Raw genomic sequence first — 24806 nt, 5'->3', positions numbered from 1 at the left:
TCATTTTTCTTTCCTATTCTGACTTAATCAACGTCAAATCTCTTGTCACTGACGTCTTCTCTGTCTGTTCTGGGGTCGTACCACTGATGCCCTCACCTCTGGATTTCCACGTGTGGACGTGAAAGTGGTGAGGTCTCAGAATAGAGATGTGCCACCAACATATGTATTTTTACAGCAATGATCCTAACTGACAGCTCCTCCTCTCGTCATGTAGAATACAGTTCCAATAATATCTGGTGATTTGATGGTCAACATCTGTGATGCATAAGATTACATCATAGATGTGTTCTGACATATTGCCTTACAGTGAGATACAGTTATTAGCTGCTATAACCAGTGAAAGAATTGATTGCAGTTTGTTCAGCCGTCAAATCTTTTCTTCGATATCAAACAGGATTTCTAGCTAAAAACTGAACATTTAGAAGCTACATTTAATCTCCAAACAGAACTCCCAAGAACACACGCTAATGAGCATCAACTAGCAGCACAATACTTGTGTAATTGGTCACGAAAGGTGAAGGATCTGATGTGCTTTCTCCTCTCGGTTTTGCAAAAGATCAAAGGTGGCATTTAAAGAAACGATCTCTTGTTGATAAGCCGCTCGGGACTGGATGAACTAATTATTCTCTATGATCTGTCCTGGAGTGGCATGCAAAGGCAGCAAAGGAGTAGGAGGTTAAGAACTTTTATTCTGTTTGCACCAAACACAAATGAAACAGACGACTGGAAAAGCAGGTCCCAAAAAATATATCTCACAAAGGGAGGAGAATATTAATACCTTCAAAGCTTTTCCACTGGAGCTTTGACACTGTTTGTGTACTTATAGATTAAGTACTTGTCGCACCTCAGAAAAAAAACAAATGCGTGGAACCGCCCTAAAATCTCTAAAATGCTGAAAGAAGAAAATTATGAACAAAAATATTAATCCAACTGAGGGATTGTTAACTTTAGGCTGGACTATTCTAATTCGGTTCTATTAGGTCTCTGAAGAGCCTTCAGCCAATCCCAAATCGATTTTAAAATCCTTCATGTTATAGTAAATACAAAAAGCCGAGATGACAGAGGTTCATTAATATCTTTAATACCCCATCAACCATTTTATCCAAGTTCCTCTCAGAGTTCAGGTGTATTTGTGATTCCTTTCTAAACGTGGAAAGAAAGGCAGGACCTTTAGCGACTAGAATTCTTTCCTGTGGAATCAGCCTAAGCTCACCTATTCTCTTGGTGAGCTTTCATTCTGAAATGCATTGAGCGCCATGCTTTTCAGTGTCTAAGGTAGTCTGATAGGGTTCAATAGTTCTTCACATCTGAAACAGGCACAGACAAAAGTGAAATGATGGTGTCAACACTGACATAAGACATGTAACAGATATGTCTGAGAAGGCTTTTTTGCCTTTATCTAAAATAAAATAGTACGTTAGTGTGTAGAGTCAGAAAAATCACAATAAGGCTAAAATATGTGGAGAAGGAATTCTTGACCGAGCGTCAGGAGTGAGAATGTGTTAGTTTAACCTTAGAGCCCACAGGTCATTTAGAACCGTGTGTTCAAATATATTAATTTAAAATGAACTTGTCTTTTTTCCTGTAGTGTGTGCCTTGCCTCTGTGCTCTCTCCTTCTGAGTCTCCCGGCTCCTGTTCTGCAGCGACCTGCTCCAATGTGCACATATTTAGTTTGTTTCTTCGTTACTTTGTTTGCGTTTCCCTCACTTCAGCCATGGAGACAGATGGCTGCCCTCCCTGAATGTGGCTCTGTTGGAGGTGTCCTCATGTTAAAAGGGAATTAGTTCTCTCCAGTATTGTCAGGTGTTGTTGGATTTCTCCCTGTGATATTTTTAAGTTTTTGCCTCAGAGTCTAAAGTACCCACAGTTGACTGATGTTATTGCAAACTAAGAGTATGAATATATATGAATAAAACTGAATTTAACCTATTCAGTAACCTCTGCAATAATGTCTCATTGAAACCCTGTGACAGTAACAACCTCCACATTAAACCTAATATAATATTGTAGGGTGTCATTCCCATGCTAGCTGAATCTAGTTTAAAACTGGCACTAGGTGGGTCATTAATCTAAATTCATAAGATAAGAAACATAACAATGGAATTTAAAAACTAGTTATGACTAAAATGTCTGCTGCTGGCATCAGAAGAAGGTGAAGAGAGGAAAAAAGGGGGGGGAAAGACTAAAACAAACCCATGATTCAAAGAAATATTACAAAAGTGGCAAAGGACCTCTAATCTATGAGGACAAATTGAAGGTTTCTTCAGATAGAAAGCACTCGAGGTGACTGTGAGCCACAAACATGTCAGTTCAAAGAGAAATTCATGCAGCGGGGCACTAAACGAAGAACTAAATGGAACCATGAACCATTTCTTGTTCTTTTTCTGACATTTTCAATAGCTCTTTAACTTTCAATGCCAACTAGAACCACTAATTCCAAGTAAACACGCACCTGTAGTTGTAATAGTTCAATGTCGCACTGAACTCACTTAACAAAGCAGCCACTTTGTGTAAGGTCCCAAATTTACCTCCTAAGAAGTGCCGTCAAAAGACAGATTTGATTCATGAACGAGCGCTGATGAGCTTTATTGTTTAAGGAGACAGAGTCACAGATGGGAGATGAGATAATTTAACATAAACTTAATGGCTCCTGATGGAAACTTCTCACTTCTGTCAGCCTCCTGCCAGGTAGGTCAGTAAGTTAACTGGGATTCTGTGTTTTGCTCAAGGGCTCTCCTCTCAGCACGGGGCCGTGAACCCACTCGCACCCCCACATTAAGCCAAAGTGAACTAAGCTTGTGGCATTTAAGAGGCCCAAGAAACAAATCAGAAATGAGAATGTGAAATAACCCAAAGAACAATGAACACAAAAGCAGATCTCAGTTGTGACTGTTTGTGAGTGTAGATACTTATTTCCCATCTAGAGACAAAACTATGGACACCACAAACTAACTGTTAGGGTTAAGACTGTGCTGTAGAGTCCACACGTATATAGAACATGCATTTATTCATTAGTATAAAGGAGGGACAATGGACTGATTGCTATACTGTCAAAAAATTACAGGAACACTTTTTAACACGTCTGAGAGTATAACAACAAATCAAATACATTTGTGGGACGTTGATCTGAGCAAGTAGCAGAGGGAAGTGTTGATCTGTTTTTATTAAATTAACAACACCAGCAGTAGAGGGGCAACGATGAGACAACTCCCAGAACAGAAATGATTTTGCAGGTGGACATTTTTCCCCTTCTCATCTTTTCTGTCTGTTTTTCACTAGTTTTGAGGGTCAGTGTCACTACTGGTAGTAGCACAGGTAGTCCAAGAAGGGGGCCTGAGGGCCTGATGATTTGAATTTTGAATTTGAATTTGATGTCGTGTAGTTAGCCCCGTGTTCACTGCCCAGCACCTTGGAGCTTGACTGGTATTGCCAGCACCAGAAATGGAAAAGAACCCTGAATATGTGTGACAAACATGAAGGGGTCTGAAGGGCAGTCTTACACTGCCTGTAACATTGTTCAGTATGACTGGTTTGTTGCTGGGGCAGGGGGGCATATCCATGGACCACAGCCTTCTGTAGGGTAGGACACATCTTCATCTCAGCCATATATTTCCTGATACCATTGTTCATATTTTGCACTCTTCCTATTGTAGAGCACTTAATGATATATGGACTGTGTTAACGTTTATTTAGTCTTGCTGCCCGATCAACCAATTTATTAAGATCACACAGCCTCACGGATTCTCTCATTACATACTAGAGGTTGCAGGACATAGAGAGCAGCTTAAAGCATGAATGCAAACACAAACAAATTGAGATGATTATCACTTCAGGTGCTCATCAAATTTTCAGGCTTCATTAACTGGTAAGTGAATGGTAAACAGACTGGTTCCTATATAGCGCGATTCTACTCTGAGCACTCAAAGCACTTTCCATAACTTGCCTCATTCAACCATTCAGACCCATTCATACAAGCACCTTTCTATGCAAGTGCTTTCTATCTACCATGCACGCACATTCATACACTGATGGATGCATCGGAGCAACATGGGCTTTCTAAATCTAAGCAGGTTGTTTTCTATGTATGTTTTAACTACATTGATTTTTCATGTAATCTATAAATAAAAATAGTCAAATTGTCATTGTAAAGCAGCCACATTCACTGTGTTCACATGCTTTTAGGTCACAAAGTGAAAACAATATGAATATTACAAAGCAAAAGCTCAGAGTGTTTAGACAACAGCTGTTTCCAACTTATGTTTAATTTACCTGAGTTATTATGAGAATCACTGGTAATAACTAACTTTTCTAACTAATCTAACAAAGTCACCCGATGTGCAGTAGAACTAAAAGACACTTAGTTAGAAATTAAATGCAAGGAAAATGTAATTACAATACATTCATTTTCACAAGTTAAAGCATTTCTTATAGTGAACATAAACTAGAAATATATCATACTAATTAAGCCTATGCCTGTGATAAAAATATTTTCTGTGTGTGTGTGTGTGTGTGTGTGTGTACTTGCAGAAAAATTACGAGGCTACAATGTCGTCCTTAGTCTAAAGTCTGATTTGATATGTACAAAACTATATTCCCTATTAGTTGCTTTATTCAAAAATAGATTTTATTGCTGCAGTTATATTCTCCAGGGTTTATGTCTCTGCACAGCCTAAAATGTACTTCTTAGCATACAGTGATTTGAGGCAAAATGACAAACAGGCCAGAAATGACATTTGCAGTACTCAGACCCCAGTCGACCGCAAACCACCCTCAGGTGTTTGGTACTATAATAATGAATCTTTTTAACTTGCAGTACCATATCTTGGAACTAAAACCTTTCTGCAACAGCAGAAGTCATAGCTAGATTTGAAGAAGCCAGTGAAGAAAAGGAGTTTCCCAGATCAAAGCAGAAATCCTTAAGGAGCGCAAAATTGGTGCAAATTGCTGTGGCATGACTTGAAACTCAACCAACCCAGAGCAGTAAAGAGGGAGAGAAAGCATCATTACATGAAGGAAAGTGGAGAGAGAGAGAGAGAGGGGGGAACAGGAAATGTCAATGTGTCTGTATCTGTGTTTGGGATTTGGCTGTTTTGTATTTCTTGTGCTCTCTAGGGTTGAACCGCTACTAAATACAATGAACTGATTCTAAAATGTATGCAAGGCATGCAATATGTTTTTGTAGTGAGTGTGTAAGAGCAGCGTAAAGAGACAGGAGAAAGAGTCTTCCTACCTCGTGAAGTTTCACTCTCACTTTGTTGTAGGCTTTCAGCCAGCGAACTTTGGACGGAGAGCAGGGTGGAGGGCCATCTACGAAGAGACTGAGGACCAAGAAGAGATCAGCTTTTGGACACATAGACAAGACCGAAATCAATCAACATAAAATTAAATGTCTTCTTGGCTAAATCTGGTCAGCCAGTCATATATTTAGTTTAAAAATAATCCCTGAAAATTTGGCTGTTTTTATTCTGGCTGAACTGGTCTCAATTTAGCCCAGTTTGAGCATCGTTTTGGACACTATGTAGTCTTAATACAGATCCAGCAATCCCATCCAGCAAAACTCATTGAAGACAATGTTGCCAGATATATTGGCTGTCTGAAAGATGAAAGGACATCTAGAAAAGTCATAGCTGTAAAGGGTTTGGGTTTGCCTCTGGAAAGGTCATCTTTTCAACAAGTATTTATTGGGTAGGTTGTCGTCACTACTTTGTTACTAAAAGCCAATAATTCCAACTGGTATCTCACAAACTAAATGCTGTGTACAGTGATGGATATTTTGGTTAGGATTACCAGCTCAATTACTTTGAATATTTTTAAAAATGACAATGCAAGACCCACATACCCATTTGTCTGTCTCTTGTTATCGCAGTTGTCCAAGGTTGGTTTAGGAAGGATGTCTGAAGAGTCCTTTAAATCTTTCTTAGAACCAGGCTCTGGCAGTGCATGCACGTCCTTTTCAGCATCGTCCTCTTCTTCCTTGTTCCAGTTGGACGGCTGGTTTTGGAGAGGAGGGCGAGGCTTACTGGGGTGGCAGGACTCTACATGTCGGCGCTCTTCAGGCTCAGAGCTCAGCTGAGAGCTGACTGGGCTGAGGTTGCCTGACGAATCAAAGTGGCTGCTGTCTGGAGGGCTGTAGACAGCAACATCACAATTTAGAATACGGAGGTGATTTAGACAGAAAAATAGTATAAATGTCCAGGTTTTATTCCAAAATCAATATGGAAATCTGCAATTTACAAAATGGTAGTAAGGAACTGATTGATTGTGGACATTTTATTTGCTTTAATACTGAAAAAAAAAGTTCAGTTTGCAATGGCAGACATGATTTTGGAATGAAACATTAAAGGATCAAAGGGGAATATAAGGGTCAAAGGACACTCTTTATCATATCACAAAGAATATCACACACAACAAGGAAAACTAAGAGGGTTCAGGAAGATAAGTTGATTAAATACATTTCTGTAATAGTCAGGTCAAGAGAGGTTCCACCAGGATTGCAAAGTTGATGGTCATGACTATGTGACTATCTGCCATCACTGGAAACTTCGTGCATTTTTGGTTGATGTGTCATTTTTACTAATTTTGCAGTCTGCTTCTCCTTGTTCTGCATGTTGCTATCTTTTCTGACACCACCACTTGTTAAAAATTGTGCACAACTTTTAAGAGCATGTGCAAGTTTAAAGCAATGTTGGCATGTTAGTAAAGAAAAAGTTAACCTGTTTAAGTAATAGGGATAAAACTGATAAATCTCATAAGTCATCGACTCAGGGGCTGGAAGACTGAGACTCCTGGCTCTGTGCTTTAACTTGCACGATTTACTTTCTGTTGGGTGTGGGCCAAACCACTTCTCCTTGCTCCTTTTATTCCAGAGTCCAGCCTGCCTCTACGGTGTACGCTGTAATGCCATGATAAATCTATCAGTTTGATTCATATAAACAAATTGGCTAAGGCTTGGAAATAATTCAGAGAACTGCAGGGGACAGAGGAAGGAGGGGCTTTTTAACCACCTCACCAGTGGAAAGGTAATAAATAAGAGCCGCCGGTTTCGTCATTCATTTTGCTTCCATCACTGTCACAAAAGCTATTACTGAGGTGGTGTAAGCACAAAATAGCTGCAGTACATTTACACTTGATGGTTAGCACTTTCTAAACATGTTATCATTTCCTGTGCCTCGATCATGTCAGATATCTGGTAACTGGTTTCCATGTATGGCTATGGAGCCATACAAGAGTTGCAGAATGAGAATGGGACTGGAGTGTCCTAATGAAAACTAATTAGGGAAAAGGGGGGAAAATGGGAAAAGAAAAGCGGGAAAAGGGCTGTACATTTATCTATGCTAGCATGATAAATGAAGAATGCCATTTATCATGTACATTGCACTAGCCTTTTCATAGCTTCCTTCGTTAACTGTTCCTTTGGTTGATCCATTTCCAGTTCTGCATGCACGACATCAGGTGCGTTTACTTCACTCTTATCTAACTCACATGGGGTGACCATTAACTGAGGTGTATCCAAACTTTCTATTTGGGAAACAGAGTGCGAAGGAACACCAGACAGAGGTGACTGTGCTAAGCTGTCACAGCTTCCTGTTTTTGAAGTTTCTGTTGGTCCTTCTGTATCACTGCCATCTTCACTTTCAGTTTCTCCAGAACCTGGGGAAGGTTTATCAGGTTCTGGATCCTCAAATTCAGTAGGTTTTGGAGTTTCAGACTGAGGCTCTACGCTGACCACAGGAGGGGTGGATTCAGGTCTGGGAGAGTCAGAGTTACCAAACATTGAGGTAAGTTTCATGCCGAACACAGATGAAACAGATGCTTCCTCCTTTCCAGTTGACTTTTCATCATGGAAAATACCAGCTGAAAGGCTTTTAAAACCAGAAAATAGACCACCATCAGTTTGCTGTGTCTGAGGTGCCTTTGAAGCAGTGGCTGGAGATGTTGAGGTGGAGAAAAGGGATCCAATCGATGATGTACCTTCAGCAGCTACAGACAAAAAGCCTAATTTTGGGGCAGTGAGACCTGGAATTTCAAAGATGCCCTTGTTTTCTGGAGCTGTGGGGGGTGGTGCTGCTTTGTCAGACACTGCAGTAACTGGCCCTTCTGAATGCTCTACATGTTCATCATCCCCTGATTGTTTCTCAGTAGTTTGAATAATAGATTCAGTGAGAGAATTTCCTTCTGCTTCCGTTTCTTTTTGTTCCGTCTCCTCCACCAAACCTTTTTCAGGAAGTTCAGATTCTGTGCTCTTGACATGTCCATCTTCAGATAAAGGTATCTCTGGTTTTTCAGTGATTGCACAGTCTGTCACACTAGCAGAAAGCTCATCAGGTCTACACTGTGTACCAGACTGTTGAGTTTCCTCAGGTTTTGTTGTCTCGGGACCTTTGAACATACCAAGTAAGTCACTTGTAAGAGATTCTGAAGCAATACTACTTGGAAGGCCAAAAAATGAGCTTTTCTGTTGTTGCTGTTGCTGTTGATGTTGCTGTTGCGGTTGTGGTGGTGGCTGACGAGGCGCAGGTGATGAACCAAAAAGTGAGGCAGCTGAACTTGAAAAAAATCCACCAACAGTTGGTGATTTACTTTGTGTATTTGGGGCAGAGAACATAGACATAAACCCAGAAAATGGAGCTGGTTCAGGTGGCTTTTGTGGCCCTGGCTGTCTTGGACCAGCCATTCTTGGCCCACTCATTCGTGGTGCTCCCATTCGCGGCCCACCCATTCTTGGTACTCCCATTCTTTGGACTTGTGGACCAAGAGGCCTGGTCATACCCGGCCTAGGTTGTTGTTGTGGTGGAGGAGTTGAAGGAGCAAGAGGTGGAATTGAGTTGGTACCAATGGTTTTTTCTTCATTTGTTGAAGAGGCCACTCCTGCCAAAGGTGAACTTTCAGATACCTTTTCTGCAGGTTCTGTAGTAGCATGCTCTAATTCTGCCTCAGTTAGTTCCTTCATTGTCTCACCAGATGTGACTTTAAAGTCTGCCAAAGGTGTACTTTCATAGACTTTATCTCCAGGTTCTGTAATAGCATGCTCTAATTCTGCCTCAGTTATTTCTTTTATTGTCTCACTAGATGCGATTTTTGAGTCTTCTTGGACAGCTTTTTCAGAATCTGAAACTGCAGTAACTACAGACTCTGCAGTAACGGTTTCTGGTTTTTGTACCACAGAATCAACTACATTGGTATGTTCAGTGGATTTTTCCTCATCTGTCATTACCTTTTGTTCATCAGCAACTTTTTCCAGCTCACTAGTCAATTTTTCTATAACTGCCTTTACTGTATTTTCTTCACTAGCATCTTCTGAAGTGTGCTCAATTGATTCTTCTATTTCCAGAACAGCTTTTTGTTCAAAGCTGTCAACTTTCAAAGGCTCTTCAGTTAGTTTTTCTACATCTGCAACTACTGTCTTTTTTTCTGCAGCAACTTTCAAAGCCTCCTCAGATGTTTTTTCTATACCTGTAACACTAGTTTCATCTTCATCAGCAACCTTCAGTAGCTCCTCACTTGGTTTTTCAATCTCTGAAATTGCTAGCTCTGCATTAGTAACAGCCTTATCTTCAACTTTATTTGAACTTGGGTTCTTGTCGGTAGACTCACTAGAAACTTGCAATGCCATTTGCATAGTGTCATTTTTCTCTGAAAGACTTTTGATATCAGCTGTCTCTGCTTCGTCACCTGTGGACTTACTTTCGTCTTTCAAGCTATCAAGTTCTGATTCTGCAAATTTTCTCTCAACATCTACGCTGTCTTTTATCTCTTTATTTTCTTTTTCCGTTTCCGACTCTGCCTGACAAACTTGTTTTTCAGCCTCCACAAGTGTCTCTTTAGAAGTCGTGACATGAGTGTCCACAGTGGAAGCTTTAACCGTGTCTGATGCGTTTTCATCAAAGGGCAATTTCTGTTGTATTGTGGTTTTATTTTCTATATCTCGATCTGTCGAGGGAACAGACATTTTCGTAACATTTTGATCGATGTCTGCAGTTGAGTCTTTGACATCTTGGCATGCCTGTTCTATTTGAGATTCCATCCGAATTGACGATGTAGAAAGAAGCTCTGGGGATATAATTTTTTTGTTCTCAACACAGTCACTCCTTTCTTGTTCTGAGTCATCCTTTGTGCCTTGAGGTTTCACTTGTTCTGAGGCAATTTCCTCCTTATCTGATGATACAGAAAGAGGCTCTGGAGAGACACTTTTTATCTTCTCAACGTGGTCATTCTTTCCTTCTTCCAAGTTATCCTTTGTGTCTGGAGGTTTGACTAGTTCTGAAACAATCTCTTCCTTTACAAAAGCAGTTGTTTCTTGTTCGGGTTTGGTTTCCTCCAAGAAAGACATCCCAAAAAGACCAAACCCAGTTTTAGATTTGTCACTATCAGAACTCCCACCAAGTGAAAACACAGAGGAAACTTTGAAACCTTCTGATTCAGGTGGTTTAGAAACTGGTAATTGTGCTTCTGATGCTTGTTGGCTTTGTCCACCAAACATCGAAAACAGTCCTTTTCCTGTTATCTCTGAACTGCTGGGTCTTGGTGGTGTAACAGTTGGCCCAGGTGGGCGTACTCTAGGACTAGTTTGAGACTGGGCACCAAGACCACCAAACTTTGAAAACAAACCTGCTCCAGGGGTTTCTTTATTTGTAGTAGAACCAGGGAGTATGCCACCAAATATAGAAGATCCAGTAGAAGGTGCCCTTGGTGTAGCACTACCCATAGGTTGACCTCTGGGACTGGGTGGTTGCTGAGGTGCAGATGAACCAAACATGGAAAACAGACCCTTTCCTGGAGGTTCTTTGGGTGGAGGACCTCTAGGTCGCACACTTCCAACAGTTGGACCTCTTGGAGCAGGTGATGCTTGACTACTGGTTCCACCAAACATGGAGAATAAACCTTTTCCCTGTGGCTCTTGTGGTGTTGGTGTTGTTTCTTTGGATCCAGGTGAAGATGGGGTACTTGACCCACCAAACATTGAAAGCAATCCTGTCCCAGGAGCGTCTTTGGCAGATGAGCCAGGAAGAATACCACCAAGTAATGATATACCAGGGGAGGAAGTCTGCTGTGAGTTTGGAGTAGAGCCACTAAATAAAGAAAATAATCCTTTACCTGCTTGTTCATCCTCAGGTTGATCAACCTTGCCAGCAGAACTGTCCTCCTTGGAAACTATTATTTCCTCTGTGAGAGGTTTGACAGGACTGGGCTTAGGTTCAGACAAGGAGACATCCCTTTGAGTTTCATCATAAAGTGGTTGGACTTTTTCAGGCAATTTTGCATCTGAGACTGAAGGTAATTCTTCTGGTGACACATTTTCATGCGACTGTACTCCTTCAGACAGTACGATTTCTGAAGATGTGCTCTCCCTCTTATTAGCTAGAGCGTCAAGTGTTTCAGGAGCATTGGAGGATTTTATTACTGAAGTTGTATTGCCAATCTGGCCAGCCAGATCACAGAGTTGTTCAACCACATCAAGTGTTGTATTGTCTGGAACTGATAATTTTGCATCCTTGGAAGTCAGTTCAGTTTGTGGCTCATTGGCTTCAGTACTCTCTGATATTCCTTCAGCTCTAGAGAGCACATCATCTGTAGTTGAACATTTTTCAGTCATGATGTGCTGTGAGTCTCTCTCTGCAAGAGTACTACTTTCTGCAGTCAGTATAAGTGGCATTTCTGGTGAAGAGGTCTTGATTTGTTCTAATTCAGTGGATAGCTCTGTGCTACATATTTCTGTAGCTCTAGCCTCCTTAGATATCTCAGACTCTGAAACAGAATAAGGTAAAGAATCTTTATATTCTACATCGGGAGCAGTTTCTTTAGAAACACTGGCCTCTGGGATTTCAGGCGTGCTACATTCACTAAACTCATGCTCATTTGTCTCTTCTTCTGGTGAACTTGCTGCCGAGACAAAAATATGGGGCAGCCTGATATAAGGTTTTTGGTCACCTGGTTCAATTTGTGTCTCAGGTATTTCAGAGCCAATGCCAATGTAAATTGACTTTTGATGTTGACTTTTATCCTGTGATCCATTAGACAAAGAATTTTCACCACACTCAGTATTGCCATCGGAAGACTCTGTGGCTACAGTTTGTTTGGAATGCTCTAGAATCTCATGCATAGATATGTCTGATTCTGGTACAAACATTTTATCCGTGATGACAGAACCCTCTTTGCCACCTGCTTCTGATGTAACTTCTGACGGTGTTTGCGAAGGTTCTGCTGAACTGTCAAAACTCAGAATTCCCTTGGGTGGCATGGTATCTGATGGCTTTGTTAGTACCTTTTCAGGAAAAGGCCTTTCTTTATCTTGTTTTTCTTTCTCTGGGATTGCATTTAGCATTGGCGGTGGTTGCTGATATTCTTGAGAAAGAGATGAAGGCAAACCATGTACTGGCAACTCACTGATGTTGGAAACCATAGGCAGTATCACTGGTGACGTTTCAGAGCTTATATCACTTAAAATGGAATCGTTGTTTCTGTGTTCAGATTTGCTTATTAGTGATTGGGTCGGATCCAGCTCTGTCCGTAGGGCTGCAGATTGATCCTTTGTTGATTCAGATGAAAAGGAAGAAGTTACTTTATCTTTAACCACCACTGATCTAGAGTCTTCAAAAGATTTTGTTTGTGTAACTGGATAGGTAATTTCTTTCCTGTTTGATATGTCATTATTTTCACTGGTCAATCTAGAACCAAAGTTAGCTTGGTCAGTAACAGGCAGAGAACTTGACACAATAAGACTTTGTGAGCTTAAAGCAGTTTTTCCTTGAAGCCCAGCAGGGGTTACTGGGGGGGTGGTCTGTTTAATATCAGCTGTCACCTGTGTTCCAGTAAATTGCGTCCTTTGGTCCTCGGATGTAGACATAAGCTGGTGGGACGGAGCAGCAGCTGGCATTGTACTGGCAGATGGTTGCGATCCAGCACCGCTGAATAATGAAATCAAACCCTTAACAGAGGTAGACCTTGCTGCTGTCACAGATACCTCTGGTTGTTGCAATTGAGCCCCAAAGTCTTGGTCAGGAAAGCTACTCTTTAATGGTTGTGCACGCACAGGATCACATTTTGTAGACTGTTGGGATATAGATGTGCTAATGTTCAAAGATTCAGTTGGTGTGGAATATTGTTGGACAGTGACATGTGTTTGAGTTTGAGTAGACTGTTTTGATAGTTCAAGAGATCCTGTCACAGATGCCTCTGGTTGTTGCAATTCAGCCCCAAAGTTCTGGTTAGGAAAGTTGCTCTTTAATGGTTGTACAGGTAGTGGATCACATTTTGTGGATGGTTGGGATACAGATGTGCTTACTTTTAAAGGTACGGTTGGTGTGGAATACTGCTTATAAGTGACAGGGGTTTGGTATTGACTAGAATGTTTTGACAGTTCAAGAGGTCCTTTTGAAAAATCTTCTGTTGCCATACTTTGTACAGGTTGTATGCCAGAAGACTGTGGAGAAGGTTCAGGTCTAGGCCTACCATCTGGTTGCTGACTAAGTGAAAGATTATGAACATTGTGTGTGGTGGGATCATTTTGGATTGTACCATACAGTTGATGGGTAGATGCAGAAGGCAATGCATGTCCATTACTTGATACTATTTCACTGTTTGGCAGGATTTCTTCAGTGCTCTCATAGCTGTCCACAGTTGCCTGCTTAATAAGAATTTTGGGTCTAGATAAAATGTCAAACTGAACACTTGGATCATGTCTTTCCACCTTTAAAGGTATTGGCTGAGATGTAACAATTGCTGGAGTCCAACCAGTTTTAGCACCAGAATGTTGATATTGCTGTTGCACAGCTGAATGTTGGGTTTGCTGCTGCTGAGACAGTGGATAATGTTTTTTGTAATCAACATTTGCACAACTGATCGGTTGATATGCATTGTTTAGTGAAGATCTCTTGGGTTCCTCTATAGCCTGAGGAGGCTGTGTCTTCATTTGAACAGGTACAAGAGATAACACTGAAGTAGTCAATGACTCAGAGTTTATTCCTGTTCCCAACTGCCATCTAGAATTTATTCCAGGTTGGATGGTAGAGTTTTTATCAGGTAAATATTCCCTGTATTGCAAAGGCTTCTGAGTATCTTCTCTGATATCTTCAGTACTGGCTGCAGGTGTGTATGGTTGGTGACAGTAGATACCATTTTGAGATTGTGATGAAATATAAGAAGAAGAAAAATCCTTTGTATTTTGATCTCTAACAACTGTGATTTTGTTTTGAAGATCTACAGTTAGGTTCACAATACCATCTGGTGTTTCCCTTTCTAACGGCCTTTCGGTTTTCCTTCTTTCAAACATTTCTTTTTTTGCTTTAACATTTGAAAAGTTCATGGGCTCTTCAGCTTTTGGCTCAATTTGATTACTTAAAGCACTAGGCTTTAGGCTGTCTTTTGCTGAGAAGTTCACTGGTTTATTTTGTTGCCACATGTCCTTAGAGATGGCATTTGGCCCAGACAATACATCATTACATTGGTAGGGAAATATGTTTGTGTGCAATGTCTCAGTTTTGCTGATTCTACTCAAAACTTGTCTTCCTTGTTGATTTGCAGATTGTGTCACTATAAGTGGTACACCAACAGAACCATTTCTTATCATATTTGCCTTGTTTTTGATCAGTGGCACAACTCCAGTTGACAAGGTATCAGGCACTGTTTCAGACCATTTCTCCTGTGGTTTTGGAGACATGTCTAGGTAGCTTTTGATAGAATTAGCAGGTGCAGATATTTCTTGACATCCACTTTGAACATATCCTTGTTGTATTGGCACCTGTGAGCCAGCCACTGTTGGCTGCCTTTTAGTTTGTATCTGAGATAGGTGGGTTTCCACAATTAGTGGTACACCAACAGAATCCCCTTGTGAATATGAAAAGCCTGACGGTCTTATCCTTACCAGTGATACTGGATCTGAATAGTTTACCATCGCATCTGATTTACCTGTCTTTGTTGACATATCGATTGTGCTTTTAATAGAGTTTGCTGGAGATGTAGCAGGTGATTTCATTTGGGTAATGACTGATAGCTGTGAAGTTATCTGATTTGAATGGAGAAAGGCCTCAGATTTTCTGTGCCATGGTTGTTGACACAGAATAGAACCTGAGTGATTTTGAAGCTTATTCATATCTGTTTGCTGGGCATTTGCATTTGAACTTCTTAAGTTACCAAGAGGTACTTCAGATGGGCTATCAACAACTAATGGTATGCCAACAGAATTATTTCGTACAAATTCATGTGCACTTGGCTTGCTTCTTGTTAGTGGTAGAGCTTCAGAAAGAGTATCATTCGTTCCCACTTCTAGATGTGCCTCCTTAAATTTGGCAGAAGATTTAGAAGTCATGTCTAGTGTGGCCTTAACTGCATTGGCTGGTGCTGTGGCTTGACAGAGTGTTTTGCCAGTTTCAAGAGATTCTGTAAACTGTCCAAGAAGAGGTCGCTGCCTTGGTAATGATATCCTCCTATCACCACATAAAGTCTCCTCTTTTGTGTTAGAAGATCTTATTTGAATCGTTCCAACAGTAAGAGGAAGCTTTTTCTCAACAGGAACGGAATTAGTATACTCTATTGTTTGTTCCGTTGGCTCTTGAAATTCTGCCTTATTTGACAAGTCAATGGATTCGTGACAACTGAGACTTTTGTCTGTCTTTTCAGAAGGTAATGTTTTTCTCTTTGTCAGTGGCAGTGCCTCACAGATAGGAACAGTTGGCACAACAGTTTGCTGAGTCTGCTGGGTTGTTTTCTTTTTAGACATATCTAATGTAGGTTTAATTGAGTTTGCTGGTGAAGTGTTCTTCTGATATTGCTCAGCTGTTCCATTAGACTGATAAGGAGGAGTTGTGGATATCTGTGGGCTCAGCTGCATTTGCAGGCCCACACCAACAGAGCAATTTGGTTGTGGTTCCTGAGTAGCTACTTGTTTTCTGAAAATTGGGCTTAATAGTGGTGAGGTACATACAGGTTGTGCTGATTTCATTTTTGCAGTTTGTTTAAGACCACTATTGAGGCCAGAGGCTTTACTAGAAACATCAGTAACTGAAGAGCTAACACTACTGTGAGAACTCTCTGACAATTTGGAGGTAGAAGACGGCTTGGGTGAATTGTCTGCTTCAACTTTAGTGCAGTTTGTCTCAGTCATTATATGGGTACTCTGAGAGCCTGGGAGCTTTTGGATATGAACTACAGAAGTTACATGGCTGGTTGTAACTTCTGGCCTGGACAATCTTCTCTCTGATTTCTTGTGAGGATCAGCATGCCTGTGATCAGTCTGAGAACATGTTGGACTTTGCTGTAATGTGTTCATAGTGCCATATTCTGAATCAGGCCATTCAACTTCATCTTCCTCAGTTTGTTTGGTAAGATCTACAGCAATGGTAGTCTGGCCAGTCAAGTCAGTGTTCGCCTGAGTATCAATGGACTGTTTCTCTTTGAATCTTTTTAACTTGTACTTTGTGAAGTCAACAACTTCAATTCTCTGTGCAGACTTTACTCTGTCATCGGTTGCATCTTTTTGTTTGACATTTTTGATTTGTTTCATTGTGGCAGAACAGTCTATGACTTTATTGCATATTTGAGAGCTGGCAGTGGTTAAAAGTGATGTCCGATTTCTATTGTAAAGGTAAGCTTCACTGTATGTATCCGAGCTGTCATTTAAAATATGTAACTGGGGTGTAAGTTGCTGAGAGGATTTTTGTGGTTGATTTTGAGACAGGGAAGCACTTTCATCAGTTGCTAAAGAACTGTTCACGTTGCTAATGCTAGACATCCCAGTGACTGTGATTTGATTTGGTTGTGATAATACTCTGGGTCTCTCTGCTTGAGAGGGCTGTCTTGCAAGCCTATGTCGCTGTGGTGAAACTGAAGGTACAGTTGAGGTAGATGTCGTGGATGAAATCTTAATAGAAACTGCCTGTGATGGAGATGCTGCAGAGCTGACACCTGTACTAACAGCTGGTGGTGTCGGGAGTTTCCTTCCTGAATGCACAGGTCCTGGTATTTTTTGAGCTGATGGGCTCCCTGAAAGAATCCTTGATGTCTCTGAAACCTTGTTAGACACTGGTGGTGATGTAGCAGGTGTTGATGACTGTATTCTAGTTTTACTTGTATCAGTCTTGGAAGGCCTTTTAACAGCTTCTCCAGCAGCTGAAACTATAGAGCTTGACTTTTGTCTTGGTGGTTCTGCAAGTACATCCTCTGCAGGTGCAATCCTGATTTCAGGAATTTGGGAGTGTCTATTTGGAAAGATTTGTGTTGAACGATACCTTGGAGAATGTGCTGATGAGGTTGTATTTACATCTGCTATTGCCTGATTCTTCCAATATGGCCCTCCATGTCCACCTTTCAGTGACTTTAAAGTCATATCAGCGGCCTCTATTGGTTCCTCTTGATGGTCATGAGTATTTTGTAACGATTCTACATTGATCTTTTTTAGCTTGTACACAGAAAAGTCTACAGGTTGTTCTGCTTGGGAAGATAGCGATTCCTGAAACATTTGAGAAAAGCTTTCCAAATTCATGTTCATTATTTTCTCACCCTTTTTGAGTGCAGAGGTTAGGTTCACAGGAGCATCAGAAAGAACTAACCCATTCTGCTGGTCACCTTGAATCCAGAAGCCTTCATTTTCAGTGTAAAAGGGGATTTTAAAACCACAAAGGGTAACTTTATCCCTTTCTTTTTGTTTCAGAATTTTAGCAATATTTTCAGTGATATTTCCAAGAGCTTGTACATCCTCCGGTGTAGCACAGGCATAGAGATGTTTACCAGCTCTGTCAGTTAAAAGAGAATAAATGTAATCCTCATTTGTATAGACATAATATCCACAGTCCCCAGCCTCAGCTGGCCACCACAGCCCTTGTTCCAATAGTAAAAGCCATTGTTGATACCACTCAGAGTCCTTAAATAGCATTTGTTCTTCTGCATCTCCTGTAATGCCTGCAGATCTGCTTAAATCCAGGGCACCACGTCTTAAATCCATTGGACCCTTTTTTGTGGCAAGTTGTTTTAAAAACTCAGTTGCTGATTTCAAATCAAAGTCTTTATCTTTTAAATGACTAACAGTAGTTTCTTCCACCATTTTGCTAAATTCCTGTCCTCTGCATTCAGTGAGCGACTGGCATCTACTTAACTGGGTCTTTGTTTTTTCCGTAGACAGATTCAGTGCACTGCCTCTAACGATCCAAGGTTTAGCATTTCCAGCAAGATTATTCAATTGGTCACAGCTACTCCAGGATTTGTTATCTCTGCAGCTCATGTCAAACAGAATAACATCTTCACCTGGCTCAAGGAAACGATTTCTGCTTCCAAAAAGCTGGGCAGCAGAATCCCTCCAAGGATGCGAGGGTACATTAAAGCCACTAATGTCCATTCCTTTAGGTTTCAAACATGTTTGATTCTCCCATTGAGGTGGTCTAACTGTAGGAGCCATATGCCCTTGGTATGTTTGGTAGCCTTCCTGGACTTGAGTTGCAAGGGATTCAGCAAGGATATAATCATTGAGTTGTTGCCACAAAAGAGCTTCAATAAGACACTGATGCTCATAGAGGTCTGGTGGAATAACACCATGCTCTGTAAAGTTGTATAAAAGATCCTTGTAACCATACTCATCTGCTGTTCCATACAAGAGACGTTGTATTTCCTCAAGATAACGTCGCGTTGGAGAAATTGTAGGATCTTGCAAGCCCTGAGAATGTGTGGCTTCTTTACAAGTCTCAACAGTGGAAGTGACTGGACTGCCACTCGTTAGAGTTGCTGTACTTGAATGGATATCCACCTTACTCTTTGGTAGTAAATGATCGAAGCAGCCTTTTTCATTTTCCTTTCCAGGAGCAGAAGTACTGTCATTGGTGCCTGTTTTTAAAATACTTGATAACAGACTAGGAGACCTGCTACTTGCGCTGGTTTTTTGTTCTTCCTTTCCAAGTTGAGGAGTAGATGGCTGCTGTGTTTTTGATGGTGATTCCTCAGTGGCACTAAAAAGGCTTTTGAGAAAACCTTTTTGAGATGTACTTTTTAAGTCCTTATCTTTATCTCCCACATCTTGGGTGGAATGCATTTCTACAGGTTTAGTTCTCTGAATCTGAGGTCGGCCCTGTCCTGTATGTGGCTGCTTTGGTTCCTGTATTTTCTGATCAGCAGGTGGGGGTGGCGACTGTTCCACAGTACCTGAAATTTTGTTTAAAATGCCAGAGAATAATCCCCCTGATTCAGACTGAGCTGGAGTTTGTCCAGGCTTATCAGATGGCTGACCTCCCTGTACAGGTTGAGGTGACGGTTGTTCCTGTGGTGCGCTGTCACCGGATGCAAGCTTAAGAAAACCTGAGAGCAAGCCTCCACTTTGACTCGGCTGCTGAGTTCCAGTTTGTTGAGAGCCTGTTTTACCAGATTGCTGCTGCTGTTGTTGCTGAGGTGATGTTTGACTGAACAGACCAGACAAAAATCCTCCTTGCTGACCTGTTTGAGATGACTGTTGACCTACAGGTTGGCTGGGTCCAGCTAAATTTGATTTATTGCCTTGTTGAGATGCAGTCTGTGGGGTGGGCTGTTGTGGTGCATTATCACTAGCAGCCAATTTATTAAAAAGCCCTGACAATAGTCCCCCCTGTTGTAGCTCTGGTGCAGAGGCAGCACTTTGCTGAGGTATTTGGTTTTGTCTCCGGAGAGGTTGTCTGTTACCTTGTTGTGGTTGCTGTTGGTTTCTACTGACAGGTGGCTGTTGCTGAGGTGGAGGAGTAGGACCTGTTGAAAATAACCCAGAGAAAAAGCCTCCCTGTTGACTAGATGCTTGTTGAGTAATGTTAGGCCCTGGTCTTTGTGCTTGTTGCTGTTCAGGTTGACTCCCCACTGTAGACTGTGGAGTAGCTGCATCTGTAATTTTGCTAAATAATCCACTGAGCATCCCTGCAGGACTACTGGGGGGTTGCTGTGGTGGGAGTTGGTTTTGCCGTTGTAGGTTTTGCCTATTGGTGGGTTGCTGAATGGGCTGGTTCCCAGGTTTGACAGTCCGCGACTGGTTTTGTGAGTGCTGGGTTTGGTTAGCTGGAGCAGAGTCTTGAGCTCCCATTCCAAAAAGACCAGAGAGGAAGCCACCTTGCTGAGGAGGATGTTCTTGCTGGGAACCAGTTTCTGGGAATTTTAGCAAACCTCCAAACAATCCACTAGGTTGTGGTGTTGTTCCTGTTTCTGTTGGAGGTGGTTTGGGGGGTGTTTGGTCTGTCTGTTGCTGCTGTTTGCTTGGTTTCTGGTCTGAGACTGCAGGCTGTTTTAGCTGTGGGTCAGATGGAGTCCCTCCTGACAAAATCCCTGCTGACTGAGTAGGAGTCATCCCTTGGCTCAAGTTTTGATCAGATCCTTCCATTTTTGCTTTATGGTCAGCCACTTCTGGTTGTAACTCATGGCTAGCAAGATTTGGTTGAGACCCAGACACTGTGTCTGTGGCTTTTTTTAAGATCCCAGATAACAGTCCTACAGATGATGGCTGAGCAGAAGTAGGCTGTTCTTGCTTTGGAGTTGAAATTTGACTAGATTGTCCTCCTGGTAAAGTGGATGAGGACTGATTCGTAGAAGCAGAGACATCAGAGGCAAATTTTAAAAATCCAGACAACAGTCCTCCTGACTGTTGTGTGGCAGACGTTTGCTGTGTTTGGGGAGAAGACTGGGAAGGTGGTGAAAATAGACCTGAGAACAGCCCACCCTGTTGAGACTGAGTGTTTCCTCCTTCAATTTTCATTACAGAAGAATCAGAATCAGTTGATCCAAGTTTCAACAATCCAGAAAGAAATCCTTGAGTCTGTGAGGCTTCTGGTTGCGATTCATCTTGTTCCACAGATTTGGGAGGACTTTGATTTTTAGATGTCGCAGTTGATTCAGACTGAACATCTGGCTTGGACTGGGAATCTTTTTCAGATGACATTTGCTCTTGGCACAAAGGTTCTGTTTTGCAAACGGTGCCCTCTGTGATATCAGACACTATTTGTTCAGTTTGGTCAGTAGGTTTGGTTAATATCACGGTGGGAGTCATTTGTTGCTTCATGGTTTCCTTAGCTGGTTCATTTGGGGTTACTTTAAAAAGGTTTGAAAACCACCCAGTTTCTGTGTTTCCTTTGGGTAAACTTTCAAGAAGTGCTGCACGACTTGGAGAGGGTGTTCTTGTAGGGGTTGGGGTTGGACTCTTTGGCGTGGCACTGGCATCTTCACCAGATGCAAACTTAAGAATCCCTGATAGCATGCCCCCTTCTGCCTTTGGTGGGGCTGTTGTTGTGGAAATATTTTCTGAGAAAAATGGAAGTTTGAGTTTGGTACCTAAAAATGACTCATCTGCAGGCTTGGTGTCACTCTGCTGGGAACTTTCTGGAGGAGTTGTTGACATTAGTGAAGAAAGAGACTTTTTAAAAGGACTGAAAAATCCTGCTTCCTCTGAACTGCTTTCAGGTTTTGGTTCAGGTACTGGTGAAGATTTTCTTTGCTGAACATCAGGTAGTTCACCAGAGGACTCTGTCTCTGGAAGAAGCTCTACTGATCCACTACCAGTTTCTTGGAAAAACTCGATTGATCCACTTCCTGTATCTGACAAAAGATCAACTGATCCACTGCCAGAGCCTGTTCTCATTTCACCTGATAATTGCCGGTCTGTTTGTGATCCCTCTCTAATAGTACTCACCGTTTTGTTTACAGGGCCTTGCTGGGAGTCATTGATTGGAGCAGATGCACTTCTTTGCTCTGATGGCTGAGGTGATGGGTCTCTAGATGGTGGTGCACTAGAAAAAAGTCTCAAAGGACTAAGTCTTCCTAACATGGATTCAAAACCAGATGTAGCTTGTTTAGAACCGCTTCCTTGTGAATCTGTACTAAGTGTCGCCGTCTGACTGGCGTCAGCTTGCTGGTTGGATTCGGAAGATTGAAATGGCAAAAGAGACTGAAGGGAAAACTTTTTTTCTGATGTGGGTTCCTGAGAGGCAGGTGGAACTATAGCTACGGGTGGGGAAGTACCACCACTTTTGGGAATAAATGAAAGCAGCTTTGAAATGCCCGACTCAGGTTGGGGTGATGATTGAGAGGTAGGTGGTTCTGTGGCAGTAGCACCAGAGGTTTCTGTGACTTCAGTATTCGCTTTGGGGATCAAAGAGAGAAGTTTTGAAATACCAGAGTCTGCTTGGGTTGGTTGGGGAGATGGAGTTGTACCAGTAGCATCTCCCTCAGTGGCAGGCTTTGATCCTGTTATTGTACTAAACAATGAACTCATTGCATTCTTTACTCCAGCTATGCCCTGTTCAACAGCACTATCCTCCTTAGTATCAACTTTGACATCGTCATTACTACTCTCTTTAGGTTGCACAACTTTAGCATCAGTTGGCAGTGCTGGGAGTTTTCGTCTAACTGGTTTAGGCATTGATTCGTAGTTGCTGATCTCCTCTTCTTTTACAGCTAAGTATTCCGACACTGAGTGAACTAAACTCTTTAGTTCATCCATTGGATCTATATATTCTTCACCTGGTTCCTTCACCGGCGACAACATAGGATCTTGTCCATGACTTGACCTCCTTTTACTTGAAAAGTCTTCTCCGTAAGGCGGCATATACTTGCCAGGGTAGTAATAACTTTCATATTCATAGCAAGTATCTCCCTCAGTGAATGTCAGGTCATCTAATTCCTCCTCAGAGCCAAAGGAATACTGCATCTCATCTGAACCAACTGAGTTATATTCCCCTCTCTCCCTGATCCTTTCAGCCTCTTCCCGAGCAGCTTCCTCCTCACGAAAAGCTGCATAGTTCTCAAGTGTGTCTTCTAAAGCAGTTTTGGCCCACAGTCTAGTTTTGAAAAGTAGACTCTCTCTATCTGACAGCTGTCGTAGCTGTTTAGCAGAGGGTATTATATCAATTTCAGGAGGTGACGATTCATCCTCAAAGCTGCCGGCTTCCTTGTAGACTAACCGCACTTCTCCACTGCCGAAGGCACGCCTCCGTCTGTGTGTCCTGCCATCCAGCTCCAGCAAGTCCTCTGGGAAATGTGCATCACATTCCACTGTCTGATAGAATCTGCTGACTCTGGACTCGGATGGACTGTCACTAATTTTATAGATGATGCTTTTGTCCTCATCCTCCCACATTTTCTGCTCAGCATCCAAGTAATCGTCCAAGACACCAGAGTCAGGCACTTTGTATTTACTCTCCCAGTCCTCCACACCCATACCTGAATCAACAGGGATTATTTTTACTCCACCCTTACTGTTTGATTTCCTAAAAATAAAGTTAAAAGTACCAAGTGGGAAGCAGCAGAGGACGATGCAAAGAAAAAAGAAAGAAAAAGATATTAAGCATTAGACATGAACCAAAAGCAACAGATCATGCAGAAAAGAAAAGCACTGTAGAATACCTGTGTAGTAAAAAAGAAAACAAAAGACAAGAAATACAGACAGAGGAAAAAGTATGTGATAGTGTGCAAATTTTCATGGTCCAATTTTTTTGTCAGAAAGTTATGCTTTGACATATGTCAGTTGTGATTGAGAAGTTTTCTATTTTCGCAAAACAAGTTGGGTATAATGGCTTTTCTCCGATTTTGGCAATACATTATATAAAAAAATATTGGTTTCCCATGGCAACACACTCTTTAAATAGAGTAAAAAATAAAACAGTGTGCATCTTATGAGCTACAACACTCATAAAAACCTTTCCTGATTTCAACCTTCAGTGATCTGCCTTTCAAGGTCACCTTATTGTGCGCCTCTGGACTAGTTCCAGTGTAGCTGCCATTTATAGGTCACTCTGTGGAAGTCCTGGGATCACTATTTGCTCATGCACATTTGCATTTCCATCATAGAATTCAAACAAACATCTGTGTCAAGGGTCATTACAGGTGAGGAGAGCTGTCTACAATGTGGACGCAAAATAGCACAGTCAGGTCAGGAGGTCAGATACACAACAAAAGACATGCTAGGATTTGTGTGTGTGTGTAATTCACAGGGTTATGCACCCTCAATTTGTCCTTCATTGTGCCACTGTCAGCTTGGCTTTCTACTGTGACATGCTGAGGCATCCATGGGGAGACATTTGATGAAAACAAAATTAACTGTGGTGCTTTCATGAATGCCGCAGCAACACCATCTTCAATCATCACTGCTGTACTTGCTATAATTTCTTTCCTAGATTTTTGTCCTCTTTCCCAAATTGATATTCAAGTCAGTGGGACGCCTTTTGAGAGAGCGGTGGAGATGCATCTGAAGTCGGAGTGGTCAGAGAGAGATTTAATTGAAAGGGCTACCATTCATTTATATCAGATTTGGCTTTTGATTTTGATCTTAGGCGGTGAGTTACTCAAACATAAAAATGTTCAATCAATTAGACTTAACATACTTCAGTAAAAAAGTTTTGACAGAAGACAGTATTTTTATATATGCAGTGAGAGCATAGTTCACTCAAAAAGTGCCACTTCTGCTATCAAACTGTTGCCATTTAAAACAGGAGGGTAAAACATAAGGCCTGGGGCCCAGAATTGGCTCAGCAAAAATTCAAATCTGGCCCACTTGATGTCTTTGGAAAATGTAGAGAAGGGCATAGACTTTAGACTTTTCATTACAAAAGAAATGAAATAATAAAGAATCAAATTACAGAAAAGTTCCTATTTTTCACTTCATCTACTAGTGAAATGTTTTTATTGTGCGTCCACAGTAAAACGAATAAATAAAACAGGACAATTTCTGTCTAAATTTCTAAAAGCTTGTTCTTTATAATTACAGGATAATCTGCACAATGAGCTATTAAGAAGTTATTCTGTAATTTTACACATTAATTTCTTATAATTTAAGACCAAAAAGTTGTGCTGATGGATGACTTTCATTAACTAAAGCAGCACA

General features: G+C 41.4%; 1 protein-coding gene across 1 annotated transcript in view; it reads right to left on the bottom strand.

Moving 5' to 3' along the window:
• The window catches only part of unc13ba (unc-13 homolog Ba (C. elegans)), a 200716-nt gene that overhangs the window by 128199 nt on the left and 47711 nt on the right, over positions 1-24806 (bottom strand). Inside the window, exons 10-11 of the mRNA XM_085295557.1 lie at positions 5841-6128; positions 5232-5319 (exon numbers count right to left, since the gene is read on the bottom strand). Coding sequence (XP_085151683.1) covers positions 5232-5319; positions 5841-6128 — 376 coding nt within the window. The remainder of the gene's footprint in view (positions 1-5231; positions 5320-5840; positions 6129-24806) is intronic.

The sequence above is a fragment of the Mchenga conophoros genome, linkage group LG12 (genome assembly GCF_057382185.1).
Source record: "Mchenga conophoros isolate Kocher_MC1m ecotype Shallow Benthic linkage group LG12, M_conophoros_male_GT1.1, whole genome shotgun sequence".
Taxonomy (NCBI): Eukaryota; Metazoa; Chordata; class Actinopteri; order Cichliformes; family Cichlidae; genus Mchenga; species Mchenga conophoros.
Note: the sequence above shows the minus strand (reverse complement) of the source record. Positions and strands in the feature narration are given on the sequence as shown.